Source organism: Telopea speciosissima, chromosome 1 (assembly GCF_018873765.1).
Source record: "Telopea speciosissima isolate NSW1024214 ecotype Mountain lineage chromosome 1, Tspe_v1, whole genome shotgun sequence".
Lineage (NCBI taxonomy): Eukaryota > Viridiplantae > Streptophyta > Magnoliopsida > Proteales > Proteaceae > Telopea > Telopea speciosissima.
Window position 1 is genome coordinate 35,745,906 of NC_057916.1, and position 13,577 is coordinate 35,759,482.

At 37.9% G+C, this 13,577-nt stretch overlaps 1 protein-coding gene across 1 annotated transcript in view; it reads right to left on the minus strand.

The window, feature by feature from the left end:
* Positions 1 to 12,647, minus strand: part of LOC122648836 (pre-mRNA-splicing factor ATP-dependent RNA helicase DEAH10-like) — a 45,220-nt gene extending 32,573 nt beyond the window's left edge. Inside the window, exons 1-3 of the mRNA XM_043842104.1 lie at positions 12,515 to 12,647; positions 11,817 to 11,912; positions 754 to 970 (exon numbers count right to left, since the gene is read on the minus strand). Coding sequence (XP_043698039.1) covers positions 754 to 970; positions 11,817 to 11,912; positions 12,515 to 12,647 — 446 coding nt within the window. The remainder of the gene's footprint in view (positions 1 to 753; positions 971 to 11,816; positions 11,913 to 12,514) is intronic.
* Between the last annotated feature and the right edge of the window lie 930 nt (positions 12,648 to 13,577).

Below are 13,577 nucleotides of genomic sequence, written 5' to 3' on the forward strand. Positions count from 1 at the left end.
TTCCCTGGATGTTCTATATGCGACACTGTTGGTAAGCTTGTGTTCGGCGCTGTCCTGTACCACATCTGGATGGAGAGGAACCTTAGGAGATGGACCTCCAATTCTTGGTCTTATGATCAAATTTGGAAAGCCATCTCTTTGAATGTTTCCTCTAAGTTGACTCTTCTCCCCCATAAGGCCTTTTGTGACTCCCTAAGGAACAGGCATATTGTTGTTTCCTGGGGTTTAGATAGTGCTCTTTTACGGCTCCACTCCCTTTCTTAGTTGGTTTGGGGCGTTTTTCTCCCCCCCCCCTCTCTCTTTGCTTTCCCCTTGTATATTGCCCCCCTCCCTCTCTCTTTTCCTCATTTGGTAATATATTTTTTTATCCACCAAAAAAAATTTATACATCAACAAGACACTCCTAATCACTCTCACACGCTCACGAAGTAAATAAACCCAAATGTTAATTTCAGCCCAAAAAGAACTCTTAAAAACTTATTCAGTATTCTGATCTACCTCAACACTTAACTACTAATCGCGTATACTAACTTCACCCCCATTTTATGGGTCTATAAATTAGGCCCATTACAATGAAACTCAAAAAAATAAAGGCCCAACCTATAATATAACTACTACCCAAATGCCAATTTCAGCCCATTGAACTGCCACCAGCACCTTGTGGACCTCCTATGCCATACGGGATTAATGTCTAATGCAACTGCATCATAAGGTCTAGCAAAAGTCCTATAAAAAAACAAGTTCAAGTTTTACCTCAATAGCAGGCCATCTGTCATGTATTTGATCCTCGTTGAGCTGGAAGTCACATCCTCAAACCTTATCGAGTACCCAACCTTCTGACCCAACTCAACACCACATTCCTCTGCTACACGTTTTGCAACAGTGACAGCAGCAACACGACGAGGTTGAGTGATCCCAATAATTTTTCCATCACGACAGTATCCCCCATTAAACAAGAACTGTGGTAATTCTGTAAAAAAATTGTCATTTAGATGAGAAATAACAGAAGGTTATAAACGATATTGCTAGAAAAGTGGTGCTCAATCCCTAGAAAGAAAGCAGGAAAAAGGGGGAGAAAATAAAGAACTACACGGTGAGCTCATAGAAATGAAAGTAAAAAGAGAGATGGTTATATTTTCTTTCCTGTTGAGAAAACAAAGATATCACAAGGCTTAAAGACAGGCTTCCAAATCCAGAAATGATTATAATGGCATGACCCAATAAAAGATCAATACAAGAGCTTATGCAATGAATAGATAAAAAATAAATGATAACTCTCACTCAAACGATGGATCACTATCTCACCTTCATAGGAGCCTGTTCCCTTTGCAAAGTGAAATTCTCAGTTTGGATGGTTCTGTCTACTTTGAATTTTTCTAATACCATTTATCATAGTTATCAAGGCGCCGCCTAAGCATCAAGGCTCTTTCTTGGTTCCAAGGCAACAGCACGCCCTTGTCACCTCAGTGCTCCTCCAACACCTAAGGTCGTCGTGCACTGGGTCCACCATTTTAATCTTTGCTAATTCCATGTTCCCATGCTACCCTCTATTGTCAGGATGTTTAAACACTATTCTATATTTAGTTTGTATAGGAATTAAAATAAATTTAGTCTCGACTGTCTGTCCCCAATCAAATCCTAACCTCCACTATGGACATGCTTAAACTATATCCTGTATTTGGTTTGCTTAAATTAGAAAAAGGAAATCAATGCAGGATAACTTTAAATATTTTCACCTAAACCAAAAAACAAAACGTTTATGGCTCCACATGCTTTTGTTGTCATTCCATCAGAATAATCATGCTCTTAGTTCTGGTAGAGTAATGCAATAAAATAAAGAACTAAGCCATCTGACTTTTAACCACGAGCTATATAGGAAGGGCTGGGCCATCATTGATCTCATTGATGTCTCTACACATGGGTCCCAAGTCTGATTTTGACATGTCTATATTAAAAACTCGTCAAACGGAATATCCATTTATGTACATAAAATTATGTTTTTCCTGTGGACAATAGACCATTGAGCAATTGCAATTTTATTTTCTCTTCTCCCTGGTACATATAAGGTTCAACTCACAAAATAGGTTTCAGATCAATGAATAGGGATGACCATCAGCAGAAATCTGGATCAATTTCTGAAACTTATTTTTAAATGAAATGAAATTTTGTTGGGCAAAAGGCCAGAAAAGAGGTATACATATATACATATATGCATGCACTGTTATAAACCCCCATGTTGTGGGCCATGTACAAAACAGAAGAAAAAACATATGGAGATCTCATTTCATACTATTGGACATAACCCTATATAGATATATGCTGTCTATCCACCCCAATCTTGAACAGTACATTTGCTAAGGAATTGGTCAATTTTGATCTCCATGAGAATGAGATACTCCCATGGTTACATAGGATTCTGGCCTTCTAATTAGATTTGCCAGCCTCCATGGAACTTGCTCTTCCTTCAAGAAACATTTGATAACTGAAGACGAATCTCCTTCGATCACCAGATGTATCCGTGGCTGGTTTGAGAAGATTCTTAAATTCCCCAATTACTTCTTGAATTTCTGCACAATTAGAAATTTAGAATCTGCCCTACCAATAGTACCTGAGAATACCACAAGAATTTTACCATCATGATCTCTAAATACACCCCCCCAATCTGCTGGCCCTGGGTTTCCAAAGCCACTTCCATCAAAGTTGAGCCTTACCAAGGAAGTGGTAGGGGCCATTCCACAATCGCCCTTTCTTTAGCAGGCTGGAATCTCACTTTCCCCATTCCCAAATGATGCAATAAAAATGAATGTTTTGGAAACTCTCTGAAACTAAAGACCAGTAAAAAAGGTGCAAGTCCAATTGCACAGGTTCCAGGGAAAGGTAAATCCTAACCTTGGGCATTTTTTGCAAAGTGGCTGCCGTCAGGCTCAAACCTCCATCTTTATTCTGACAACACAAGCTTTTATCATTGCACCAAGCAGAACCCAAGAACCATTTCAGACTCTAGATTGAAGATGTCTTTTGAAATATAAACCAGAATTTGAAATTTTAGGAAGCTCTAATGTTAAATAAAAAAACCAGATCTGCAACTCAGATAAGAGAGGCCCTTCTCGGACTCCCCTAGGAATAGACATATTTGGACTTTTTGGGGCCTTGATAATGCCCTTTTGCGGTCCTCCTCCTCTGTGTAGGCTGGAGGAACCCCCCCTCCCCCCCCCGGTTATTTTCTATTCTTCCTTCTTGTACTTTGGTTCTTCAGCTTTCCCTGCCCCCCCCTGGGGTTCGGTAATATACTTATTTACCAAAAAAAAGAGAAGCCAAATCAATTGACATAATCAATAAAGAAGCTGATATAACAGATTAGAAAATAAGAAGAAAAAAGAAAATTGAGTAGTGTTAAAAGATTAATACTAGTACCGCGACGGTGTTTTTTGTAACATTCTTGCTGGTTTGGGTCTTATATGTGTTATGTTAGTTAGGGGGATCATACTTGTAATTCTTATATTCTTTTTGGTTATATAATACACTGTTACTACTTACTACCTATTGGAGATAACCCTATTCCCTCCAGTCGGTAGCTCTAGCTTCTCTACCTATTCTCTTCTTCACTCTTTCTCTCTCAGTTCTCTCTTCTCTTCTTCTCCTAGTATCCATTGTTGGTTGTTCTAGGTCTGAACTTGTCACACGGTATCAGAGCGCTGAACAATCAGTAACTTGCTTCAAATCCTTCATTTTGGGAGTCTCATCAAGGCTTGCCTTGTTGTGGTTCTCAGCAGCCTATGCTGTTTTGCTTGGGTGTAAAACCCTAGTTGATACATTACTAAAAAATAGGGTTTCTTATGATGTTGATGGTGTATATATACATGGAGCACTACTGGCACCTTGCACATAGAGATTCTACACTACTGTTGAGGTTTACATCAGATATTACAGTTAAATATAGCTTGAGGTTCCTCTCCCTTTTAGCTGGCAACTTGATATTGGACATATCTCCTGATCTAATCGATGGAAGGATGAGATATTTAGGTTTATCCCTATGCACTAAGACTCCTCCATTGATCCAAAGATGGTGCTGATCAGATTTCTCTTTCTCTCTCTCCAAACTCCCCTTCCCCCTCCCAAGACCACAGAGGCGGAACCAGCATTGGGAATGGCCCTTTACCTTAATACAGACTTGAAACAAAACAATCTTATAGCCTTGAAGTCTTACCACCTTTAATTAAAAAAAAATCAAAATTACTATTAAACTCCACCTAATAAAAAATTATCAAAAAAAGCGTCATGGTTCCCATTGGGTGGGTGATGTTAAGTGAAACTAGGGCTGGAAGAACACTAATTAAGCAAGTAGGAAAAAAATGGTTGAAGCCTGAAGGCCTTGGTATTAATGTAGAAATAAGATATGGAACCGTATAGGATTTTAGGGTTTCAATCAACAAATCAGAAATTTAGAATAGGTTTTAGAATAATCCAGAAGCCAAATAATGTACCAAATAGAGTTTAGGTTGAATATTAGCGTTTAATAGGAGAAATTCGATATCTCATGAACAACTGATAGGATATAGCTGAAATTTAGGTCAAGTAGCCCTGGTACAATCCTTACTGACCTACAAAATCACACTGAATTCAAGAACAATTGAGGGTGCAATAGTTATTGATGCATAGGAACCTTATAACAGTGCAGGGGTATAGCAAGAGGCTAGCAGAGGCTATAAATATGATCAATATTCTGGGAAATACGAAAAAGAAGTAAAACAAAAGCAGATACAAAAACATGGTATCGCCCAGGACTGACAAGCAGCACTTTGACATGACATGACATGAGATAGAAACTAGAAGAGAAGGATCGATACCATCAAATAGCAGAACTAGAAGCTTGAATCAACAAGCATGTAAGTTGAGAACTGATAAGCAAACAAGCACCAATTGAGATACACAACTCAACCACCAGACTTCCATTCAAAACCATTGAGGCAATACATGTGTATACCAGCAAATAGCAGAACTAGAAGCTTGAATCAACAAGCATGTAAGTTGAGAACTGATAAGCATACACAACCACCAATTGAGATACCCAACTCAACTACACACACACACACACAAAACACTTTCGAAGCATTCTGCTGCTACTATCTGCTATTTTATTGTCTTCCCTACAAAAGCCTGCAGTCTCTGCCAGAAGAACAAAAAAAAGTCACCAATTAGGTTTTTTCTTTTCGGTAGTTAGGGTGTTAGACCTGTGGCTTGACAATACCAGTTTCCATGAAGGGGTGGTATTTGTGTCAATAGAGTGAAACTTTTGAGATTAAAAAAGTGATAATTGGGACCCGATCAACCATTGACAACTTAGTAATCTATACAAGGGACCAAGTCATCAACCATTTGGATGGGACTCTCCTAACACATGCTTCTAAGTTCAAACAGTTGGGTTTTAGGTTAGAGATGTAAATAAGAGAAGGAGGAGAAGTTGAAGGAGAAAGAAATGAGGAAGAGAGGAAGAAGAGAATGGAGAGAGAGATATTTCGGTTGTGAATCTCGTGTGTGAGAGAGATCTCTCCACACCTATATTACTTCATTAATAGAAAAAGAGAATATTACATACACCTCCATAGGGAGGTAAAAGATAAAAAGGTAAAACATAGAAAATACAAAATGGAGCAACTAGACAAAAGGCTAGTTCCCAAATTACCCTTATCACGTCGTTTTAACAAGTCTAACACAAACTGGGGTTTACGACGCCTTAGACGGTGAGCCACGTGATAATTCCCTCCTTTTCTCACAAACAGATAGAAAGAAAACGTACAAATGCCGAAAAATTTCCTTGTATTTGTTGGAATATGTACTCCAGAATACAGTGGGGGTTTTTATGTTATTAAGTGTAAGTCGGCTATGTGGGTTTTAGTCCCACATCGCCTATTTTAGTCTCTTGTAACTTTCCCCTATATAATAAATAGAGGGGCTTACCTATCAATTAATACAAGCAATTATTCTCTCCTTCTCTCTTTTCTAGCCCACGATTCTGCCAACATGGTATCAGAGCTGGTCTGATCTCGGTTAGAAAAAGAGAAAGAAAACCCTAATCCATCTCTTCAATCGACTTCTCCCTTCTTCTCCCTTTCTCGGCTTCTCCTTCTTTTGCTCTTCTTCCTCTCAACCTTGCAAAGGGGCAGCACTAATGAGGTAAACACAGCATATCAATGATTTAGTTGTTGCTCCCCTCCCTTTCTACCTTTTTCTTATTAAAAAAATTCTGTTCGAAATCTGCTGGACCCATACCTGTGATATTGGAGCTGTCCAGAATTTTTGGAGATCTGATTTCTACCTAATGAAGACTGATCCTCCATTGTTGGAGCCCCCTATGCAGCCTTTTCCAGCACTCTTCTACCCCATTCCAACACTCTTCTACCCCATTCCATAGTCTTCCTACCCTTTCTTTCTTTGTCTCCATCTTTTATTAACTTTTTCAGCCTCCATACCCAAATCGATCTCAACTTGTCAGGGTTTTTTTCAAAACCCTGACTCCAATCGATTTTGGGGTTTCCCTGTTTAGATGCAGCTGATTTTTTAGGGGTGATTCCCTACTACTACAAGCCTTAATCGACCTAAGTTTGAACACTTTCTGATGGCTGGATTTGTTTTTACAGCAAAACCTTCTCAACCTGCTATTTTTGGGTACCTGTTAAAACCCTGACTCAAATCGACATTAAGGTTACAGGTTTCAGTTTTTGCTGATTTTTTGAGGGATGATTACTCCAACTACAATGACCACTCGACCTCAGTCTTAGCCTCTTTCCAAGTGTTTGAAGACCCCTAACCCCAATCGATCCTCCTTTTCAGTGTTTTACAAAACCCTGACACATCGATTTTAGGGTTAGGGTTGATTGCTGTTGTTGGAGTTTTTTGGAGGTGTTTCTACCATCAAGAGGGACATTCTACTTCAACTATTCATGGCTTGAAGAAGTTATATTATACAAGATAGCTGCTGCCCTATTTTTTCTGCAATTTTTGGTATTTCTCCCACTTGAAGATCAAGTCTCAATCACCAAGGAGATTGGTTATTCGAACTGGAGATCCATTCCCACAGTTGTGGTCAGCATCTATTACCAGAAGACATCACCTTTGACAAGTCATCATCACTTTTGTTGAAGCCCCCTTCCCTACAACCGATCTTCACTTTCAGGTTTTTTTTACAAAACCCTGACTATAATCGATCTAAGGGTTAGGGCAGTCCACTCTTGCTGATTTTTTAAGGAGAGTTTTATAACCATCAGAGGAGTATTCAACCCATATTTCAGCAACATTCATCAGTTCTTTTTGGCAAAAATTCAGGTTCATTCTTATGGCTTGGTTTCTCCAATTATCAACCTATTGTTTTACTTGTTCCTATGTGGCCGGCTGCTTCAACTACCTATGGATCTTTCGGGTTCTTTATCTTATATTTGCTGGTTCTATTGAGCTTTACTACATATATTGCTGGTTTTATTGATTGGCTTCTGTAAGCATGACTGGTTAACATGTTACTGCTGCCTTTATGTGGACTACTGCTGCCCTATTATTGAGACTGAGTATCCTACTATTGGAGATCGAATTTCTTTCATTATTGAAGACTCGTATCTACTACCCTAGAGATCAGCTTATTTGGGATTACAACAGTGTGTTCCAAGGTTATTGGTTGCAACTACGAACTTATTCAGTTATGTGAAGCTTTTCTGGTTCATATCCGGCTCCCTTTGAGAGCTTGATCCTAGCATTGTTCACAAATTCAGATCTGATCCAAGTTTTTTGTTGAAGCTTCTTACATCCATTGCTGTCCAAATATCTTCGTCAGTTCTATTTAGCATGTGGGAGTTTATAGTTTGGAATTTTGCACACTAGTACTTGTGTGAAAATCTATCAAGTTTTTGCAAAATGGTACCTTCTCCTTCTACAAATTAGACCTGTTTTTTTATAATTCAGATCTAATCATTGGAGATTGGTGTTTTGGAATTAGTTTGATTGATTAAAAGAAGGTTGTAACTTACAGTGTTGCTTTGTCCATGGTTCATTATCCCACTGCTTCTTTTCACTTCACCACATCCCAAACCATACCTTTGGCCTATACCCATAACCACCTTGGAAGTTTATGGTATTCTCTAAATTGCCATTTCTTCTCTTTCCATTACCCTTGGCACCTTTTGGAAAATTCTGGAATATTATGTTTTTGCCCTATCACTTACATCATCTCTGTTATGTCCACGTGTACTACACGTGAGGGGGGATTATGTACAGTATACTGCAGCCATTGCAGAAAGCAGAACTTGTAGGAACACTTGGTGCAAAACATAAAAGATCAGAGTTTTCACCATTGCCAATGGGTATCTACTTTGGGGTGAGTTTGCCGTAAGGGGGAGATTGGTATTAAAGTATTGAAGATGTTTGGTGATTGCCTGCCTATATGAGGTTCTACAGTTGGGTTGATTTTTTCCGCTGCTTGACCTTTTCTGCTGCTTGATTCATCTGCTCGCTACCCTAGTTACTTATCTTCAAGATTATCATTCAGAGATTCATCACTGGACAGTAATAGAAGATTGGTGAAAGCTGCCTTTTTTGGAAGACATTCCAGTCCCGGTTTGCTGATCAAGCCTACCCAAGTTTTGAAGATCTATTTTTTCAAGTTCTTGAAGGTTTATTTGGGAGCTGCATTCGTCTTGAAGGTGGATTCTGCTACAACTTATTTTTTCCCATTTTGTTCAAGTTGGGCATTAGTACCTTGTATGCGCCAACTTGAGGGGGAGTGTTAACATTATTATGGAGTTCTTTTTTTCTTTAGTTCAAGCTGGATTTTCTTTCTTTAATTCTTTGTATAATCCAGCTTGAGGGGGAGTGTTGGAATATGTACTCCAGAATACCGTGGAGGTATTCTGGTCCTTTTGGGATAGTTTTTATGTTATTAAGTGTAAGTCGGCTATGTGGGTTTTAGTCCCACATCGCCTATTTTAGTCTCTTGTAACTTTCCCCTCTATTATAAATAGAGGGGCTTACCTATCAATTAATACAAGCAATTACTCTCTCATTCTCTCTTTTCTAGCCCACGATTCTGCCAACAGTATCACATACAAGCAAAGTCAACATACATTGAATAGATTCCCTTATTTATGTATTCGAATTTTTAAATCACACCATATAAAAGACAACTTTATTTGTGTTTAATTTTTTACATTATTTGTTTTTTCAGCTCAATTTTTAAAGGTTTTATTGAGTTTCAAGTCCGATCAATATCTGAACTTATCTGTATCCTCTCTTCTTCTTCTTTTTTTTTTGTCCTCTACCAGTATTACTTGCTATGAACCTCACATCCTAAATCCCATTCTGAGACTAAAACCTAAAATAAAAAAGGAAAAAGGAACTCACTATACTCCAAATTAGAACTCCTAATGACAATAGGACTCTCCCCAACACTTTGATTCTAATAGCTATTCTCATACATAATAGACAACCCAATACAAGGGCTTATAAAGTTTGCCCAGTACAATAAGAAGCCATAAAAATTACCCCAAGGCTGACATAACTTTTAAAACTATGCCCATAACCAGGTCTAAAATCTGGCCTCTTGTGAGGCAGAAAACAACAACCACAAGCCACAAGGCCTGCCAATGCCCAATCTTACTTGGCCACCTGCATCAGTGGGTACCTTGCCCATCCTTCCTTACAGTGGACAGAAGTCAGAAGGATGCAAATGTGCCAAAACGTATGCACACTGACACATGAAGTGTCCTTGTTACAATGGCCATGAGTTTATTCTGATGGATTCTGAGACTAGTGGGATAACTCTAAAAAACAGGATTGTAGGGAAACAAGAAAAGGAAAGTGACAGAGAGAGAAGAGAGGCTTCTGGAAAATTTATAAACAAAATATATGGAAATGAGAGATTGTCTGATGTAGGATATCAGAAATTTCTCCAGATTGTCCAATATGAATCCAGATTTATGGAGGGAGGTTAGGAGCTATTGAGCTAGAATAATGGGGGATAAATAGTTCAGACATATGCTGCTTTTGTTAGACACTAGGAAAAATGGTCTTTCAAGTGGTCCAAAGTAGCATCACAGTTTTAAGTAAAGTTAAGGAATTAAGAGATAACAGGTGGTTTTCCCCAGTTGATCATAGCAATATAAAAAGTTAAACCAAAGAACAGCCATCATGTGAGATAAGATGGAAGAAACAGTCACATTTTCAGGAACCATTCAGTTAGGACATACCAACTAAAGGATCCAACAGATGGGAGTCAGTATGCCACACCAACTTAAAAGAGAAGGATCCAAGGTTACATAAGAAGTCTTCAGCAGGAACTTCAATTCATCATCCCTCCAGCAGAGCACTTAACAGGAAGTTAATAGGATAGTGAAGCAACGAGAGGAGTGCAGCAGCCCCTTCCTTTGTCTCTTTAGACTTCAAAAGAGGAAACCAATCTCTCTTAATCCTTAAAGACTTTCAGACACTTACTAAAATGGCTTTTAAGGATATTAAACTCTGTAATTTTCAAGAAATTAAAAAATGCAAAGAAAACAAAAGAATATTCTGGTCTAAGGAAAATGCTGCTGGTATGACCAACATCCACAACAGCTGTACGGTCAACCTTTCTGGGGTATTGACATGGAGCTTGGGCACTAGATGTAAGAGAATAGAGGTGGAACCTTTCACTCGGTAAGGTTCCATGTAGGCGTTTCTTGGGCCCATGGTGTAAACCCTAGGGCCTTCTGCAAAGTAATAATTTCTGAAGTGGGAATTCATCTAGGCTTCACAATGCTTGAGCTAGCCAAGGCCATGGCATACTGACAAATGACCCAAGTTTTATAACTCTTTGCAACTGTTGAACGCACGAAGAGACCTACAGAGATATAGGATAAAAATATGAAAGCAAACAGACATGCCTGGTTAAATTAAAATAAAAGTTAAAGAGTTTTGAAACATGACTGACAAGATATAGTTGCATGAGATTGGACAAAATTCATGGCTGAGATGATGAGATAATGGCCAAATATTGAGAAGGGTATAGCCTGAGAGGAAGATTCAGAACTGAAATCTTAAAACATGTTAGAGGTGGGCACAAGATTTCCCAAATAACAGATCCTGAGGTCTTGGGTTTCAAATTTAATCACATGATTGGAAGAACCCTGGTAGGACCCAGACCTGGGATGGAAACTAGGACAAAGGGGGAAAAGTTTGAATATATAACTCGTTTAAAGGTTTAGAATACTAAAATTAGAACAAAGGTTGATTTTACATGTGGTTGAATGACCAAGTTTCAGAAAACAAACTTAAAATTTCAGATTTTGATTTTTTACCTGTTAGTGAGAACTTCTATTGATAGCAAAAGTCCAAACCTACATAATATATGCATTTCGGATTGGATTACCCATTGAAGACTCTCAACTTGTATACAAGGTAGACGAGATATCATCTTTGAACTCTTTCGAAATGGAGTACTAAAAATATGATTATGTTCTCCCTTTACTAGCCTTCTTCTTCCAACATAATTATTGTATGTAGTCATCTACTAACAAAATGCCCTTATGCAATATATAGAAATCACAAACCTACACTCATGATACTCATTAGATTTCAGATAGGAAACAAAAGCGGCATAACGTATTTGACCAAGTTTTCCTTGAGAATCTCTTCATCGGCCACTTTTAGTGGTTGGATAGGACTCTTGGAACATTGCCAAGGGCATTTTGGACTTCGTACAATAGTGGAGTAATTATGAGATCTCAGTGGTGGGATTCTCTTCACCCATTGTGAAGAGAAACTTTCTCCTAATGTATATGTAGGACAGGAATACTTACGAGTACTTTTCCCACTTCCAGTTTCACCAACTATGATCAACGTGTCATTTTTCCTCACTTCCTCGACAAGTTGTTTCTCAACTAAGAAAAATAACAGTTAACCAGATGTAAATAAAAACACAGTTAAGGAACAAGCTCAAAAAAGTAATTCTAATTTCTAACTAATAAAACCAAATCCTGACTGCATATGAACTTCACGACATAAATCAATCTCCTCACATGCTTTTTCTCCTTTTCTTTATTTTTGAACAACAATCATAATAAAGGAACAAGATAAAAATCATATTGAATTTTAATTATAAAGGAAAAATTAATAACAACAAAGAGGGAATCATACAAGCATACGAACTTGACTGTGTGATAATGAACAATTTCTTCATCAAATTTTTTTTTTTTTGTAATGTGATACATGCATTGCAGTCTACAGAAACATCCCTAAAGCTGTGTATAGAAACTTGGATTATAATTTTAACTTATGAATTCAAAATTTTGAGATCTACAAATCCCTTGAATCTTCATATTGAAGCATCATTATCAGAAGGATTTGACCACAAATTCCCAAATTCATTATTTGGTACTCAAGATTATGATCATTTGGAATTGGAACTCTATTAATGTGCATTAAACATATATAAAAGGGACATGATCCAGATTGTGAATATCAAATTATTTAACATTGACAGGATCCCACTAGTGACCTCCATCAGAATATTGATATGCAACAACATTTTGGTCATTCTGCAATGTTGGTGAAACCACTGATGTTTCTTCCTTTATGACAAGTGTTCCTGGAACAAGAAAATCTTGATCAGGTCTTGTTTTGACATCCATTGCAATCACTATACACCAGCGTCTCAGTTACATTTAGGGTAAGCGGACTACATAAATGTGTGGTACATAACAAATCTTTCTTAGACAAAAAACAATTATTGTACCCTTTTCTACCACAACCGTACCATCAATATGCTATAAACGTTTTGGTCATTTTACAAGCATACTGGACCTTATCGGTGAGTCCAATGCTTTGACAATCCCCGTGATTGGTTCCCATTTTGGCTGTAGATAGGCTATGGGCAATGTCATTGAAAACACACCCAGGATATGGACATTATGGTCATTTCGCAATGTAATTGAACAACACCAAAGTTTTTCAACTTTTGTCAGCACGGAAATAACAGTACTACATGGAACTTTTAATTTTTTATTTTATTTTTTTTTTTGGGGGGGGGGGGAGAGGGGAAGGGGTTGAAAGTAGAACAAGTTTATGTAAGCTTGTGGGGACAAAATATCTGGTACGTTATGGAAATATTTTGGTGATGATGGAACATTAGGACAAATGTAGAATCCTTACGCAAGTGGTTCCTTTTTCCTATAAGTTGCAGGCAGTGAAAGGAGAGAAATCAAAGAATTTTTGAGGATAAGGGCAGTGACTTGTTCATGATATGCAAATCTGCCCTCCTTGATAATATATTGGACTACTATGAGTTGGGTTTTAGGTTAGAGATGTAAGTAAGAGGAGGAGAAGTTGAAGGAGAAAGTGAGGAAGAGAGGAAGAAGAGAATGGAGAGAGAGAGATATTTCGGTTGTGAATCTCTTGTGTGTGAGAGAGATCTCTCCACACCTATAGTAGATTAATAGAAAAAGAGACTATTATATACACCACTCTAGGGAGGTAAAATATAAAAAGGTAAAACATAGAAAATACAAAATGGGGTAACTAGACAAAAGGCTAGTTCCCAAACTACCTTTATCACATCACTT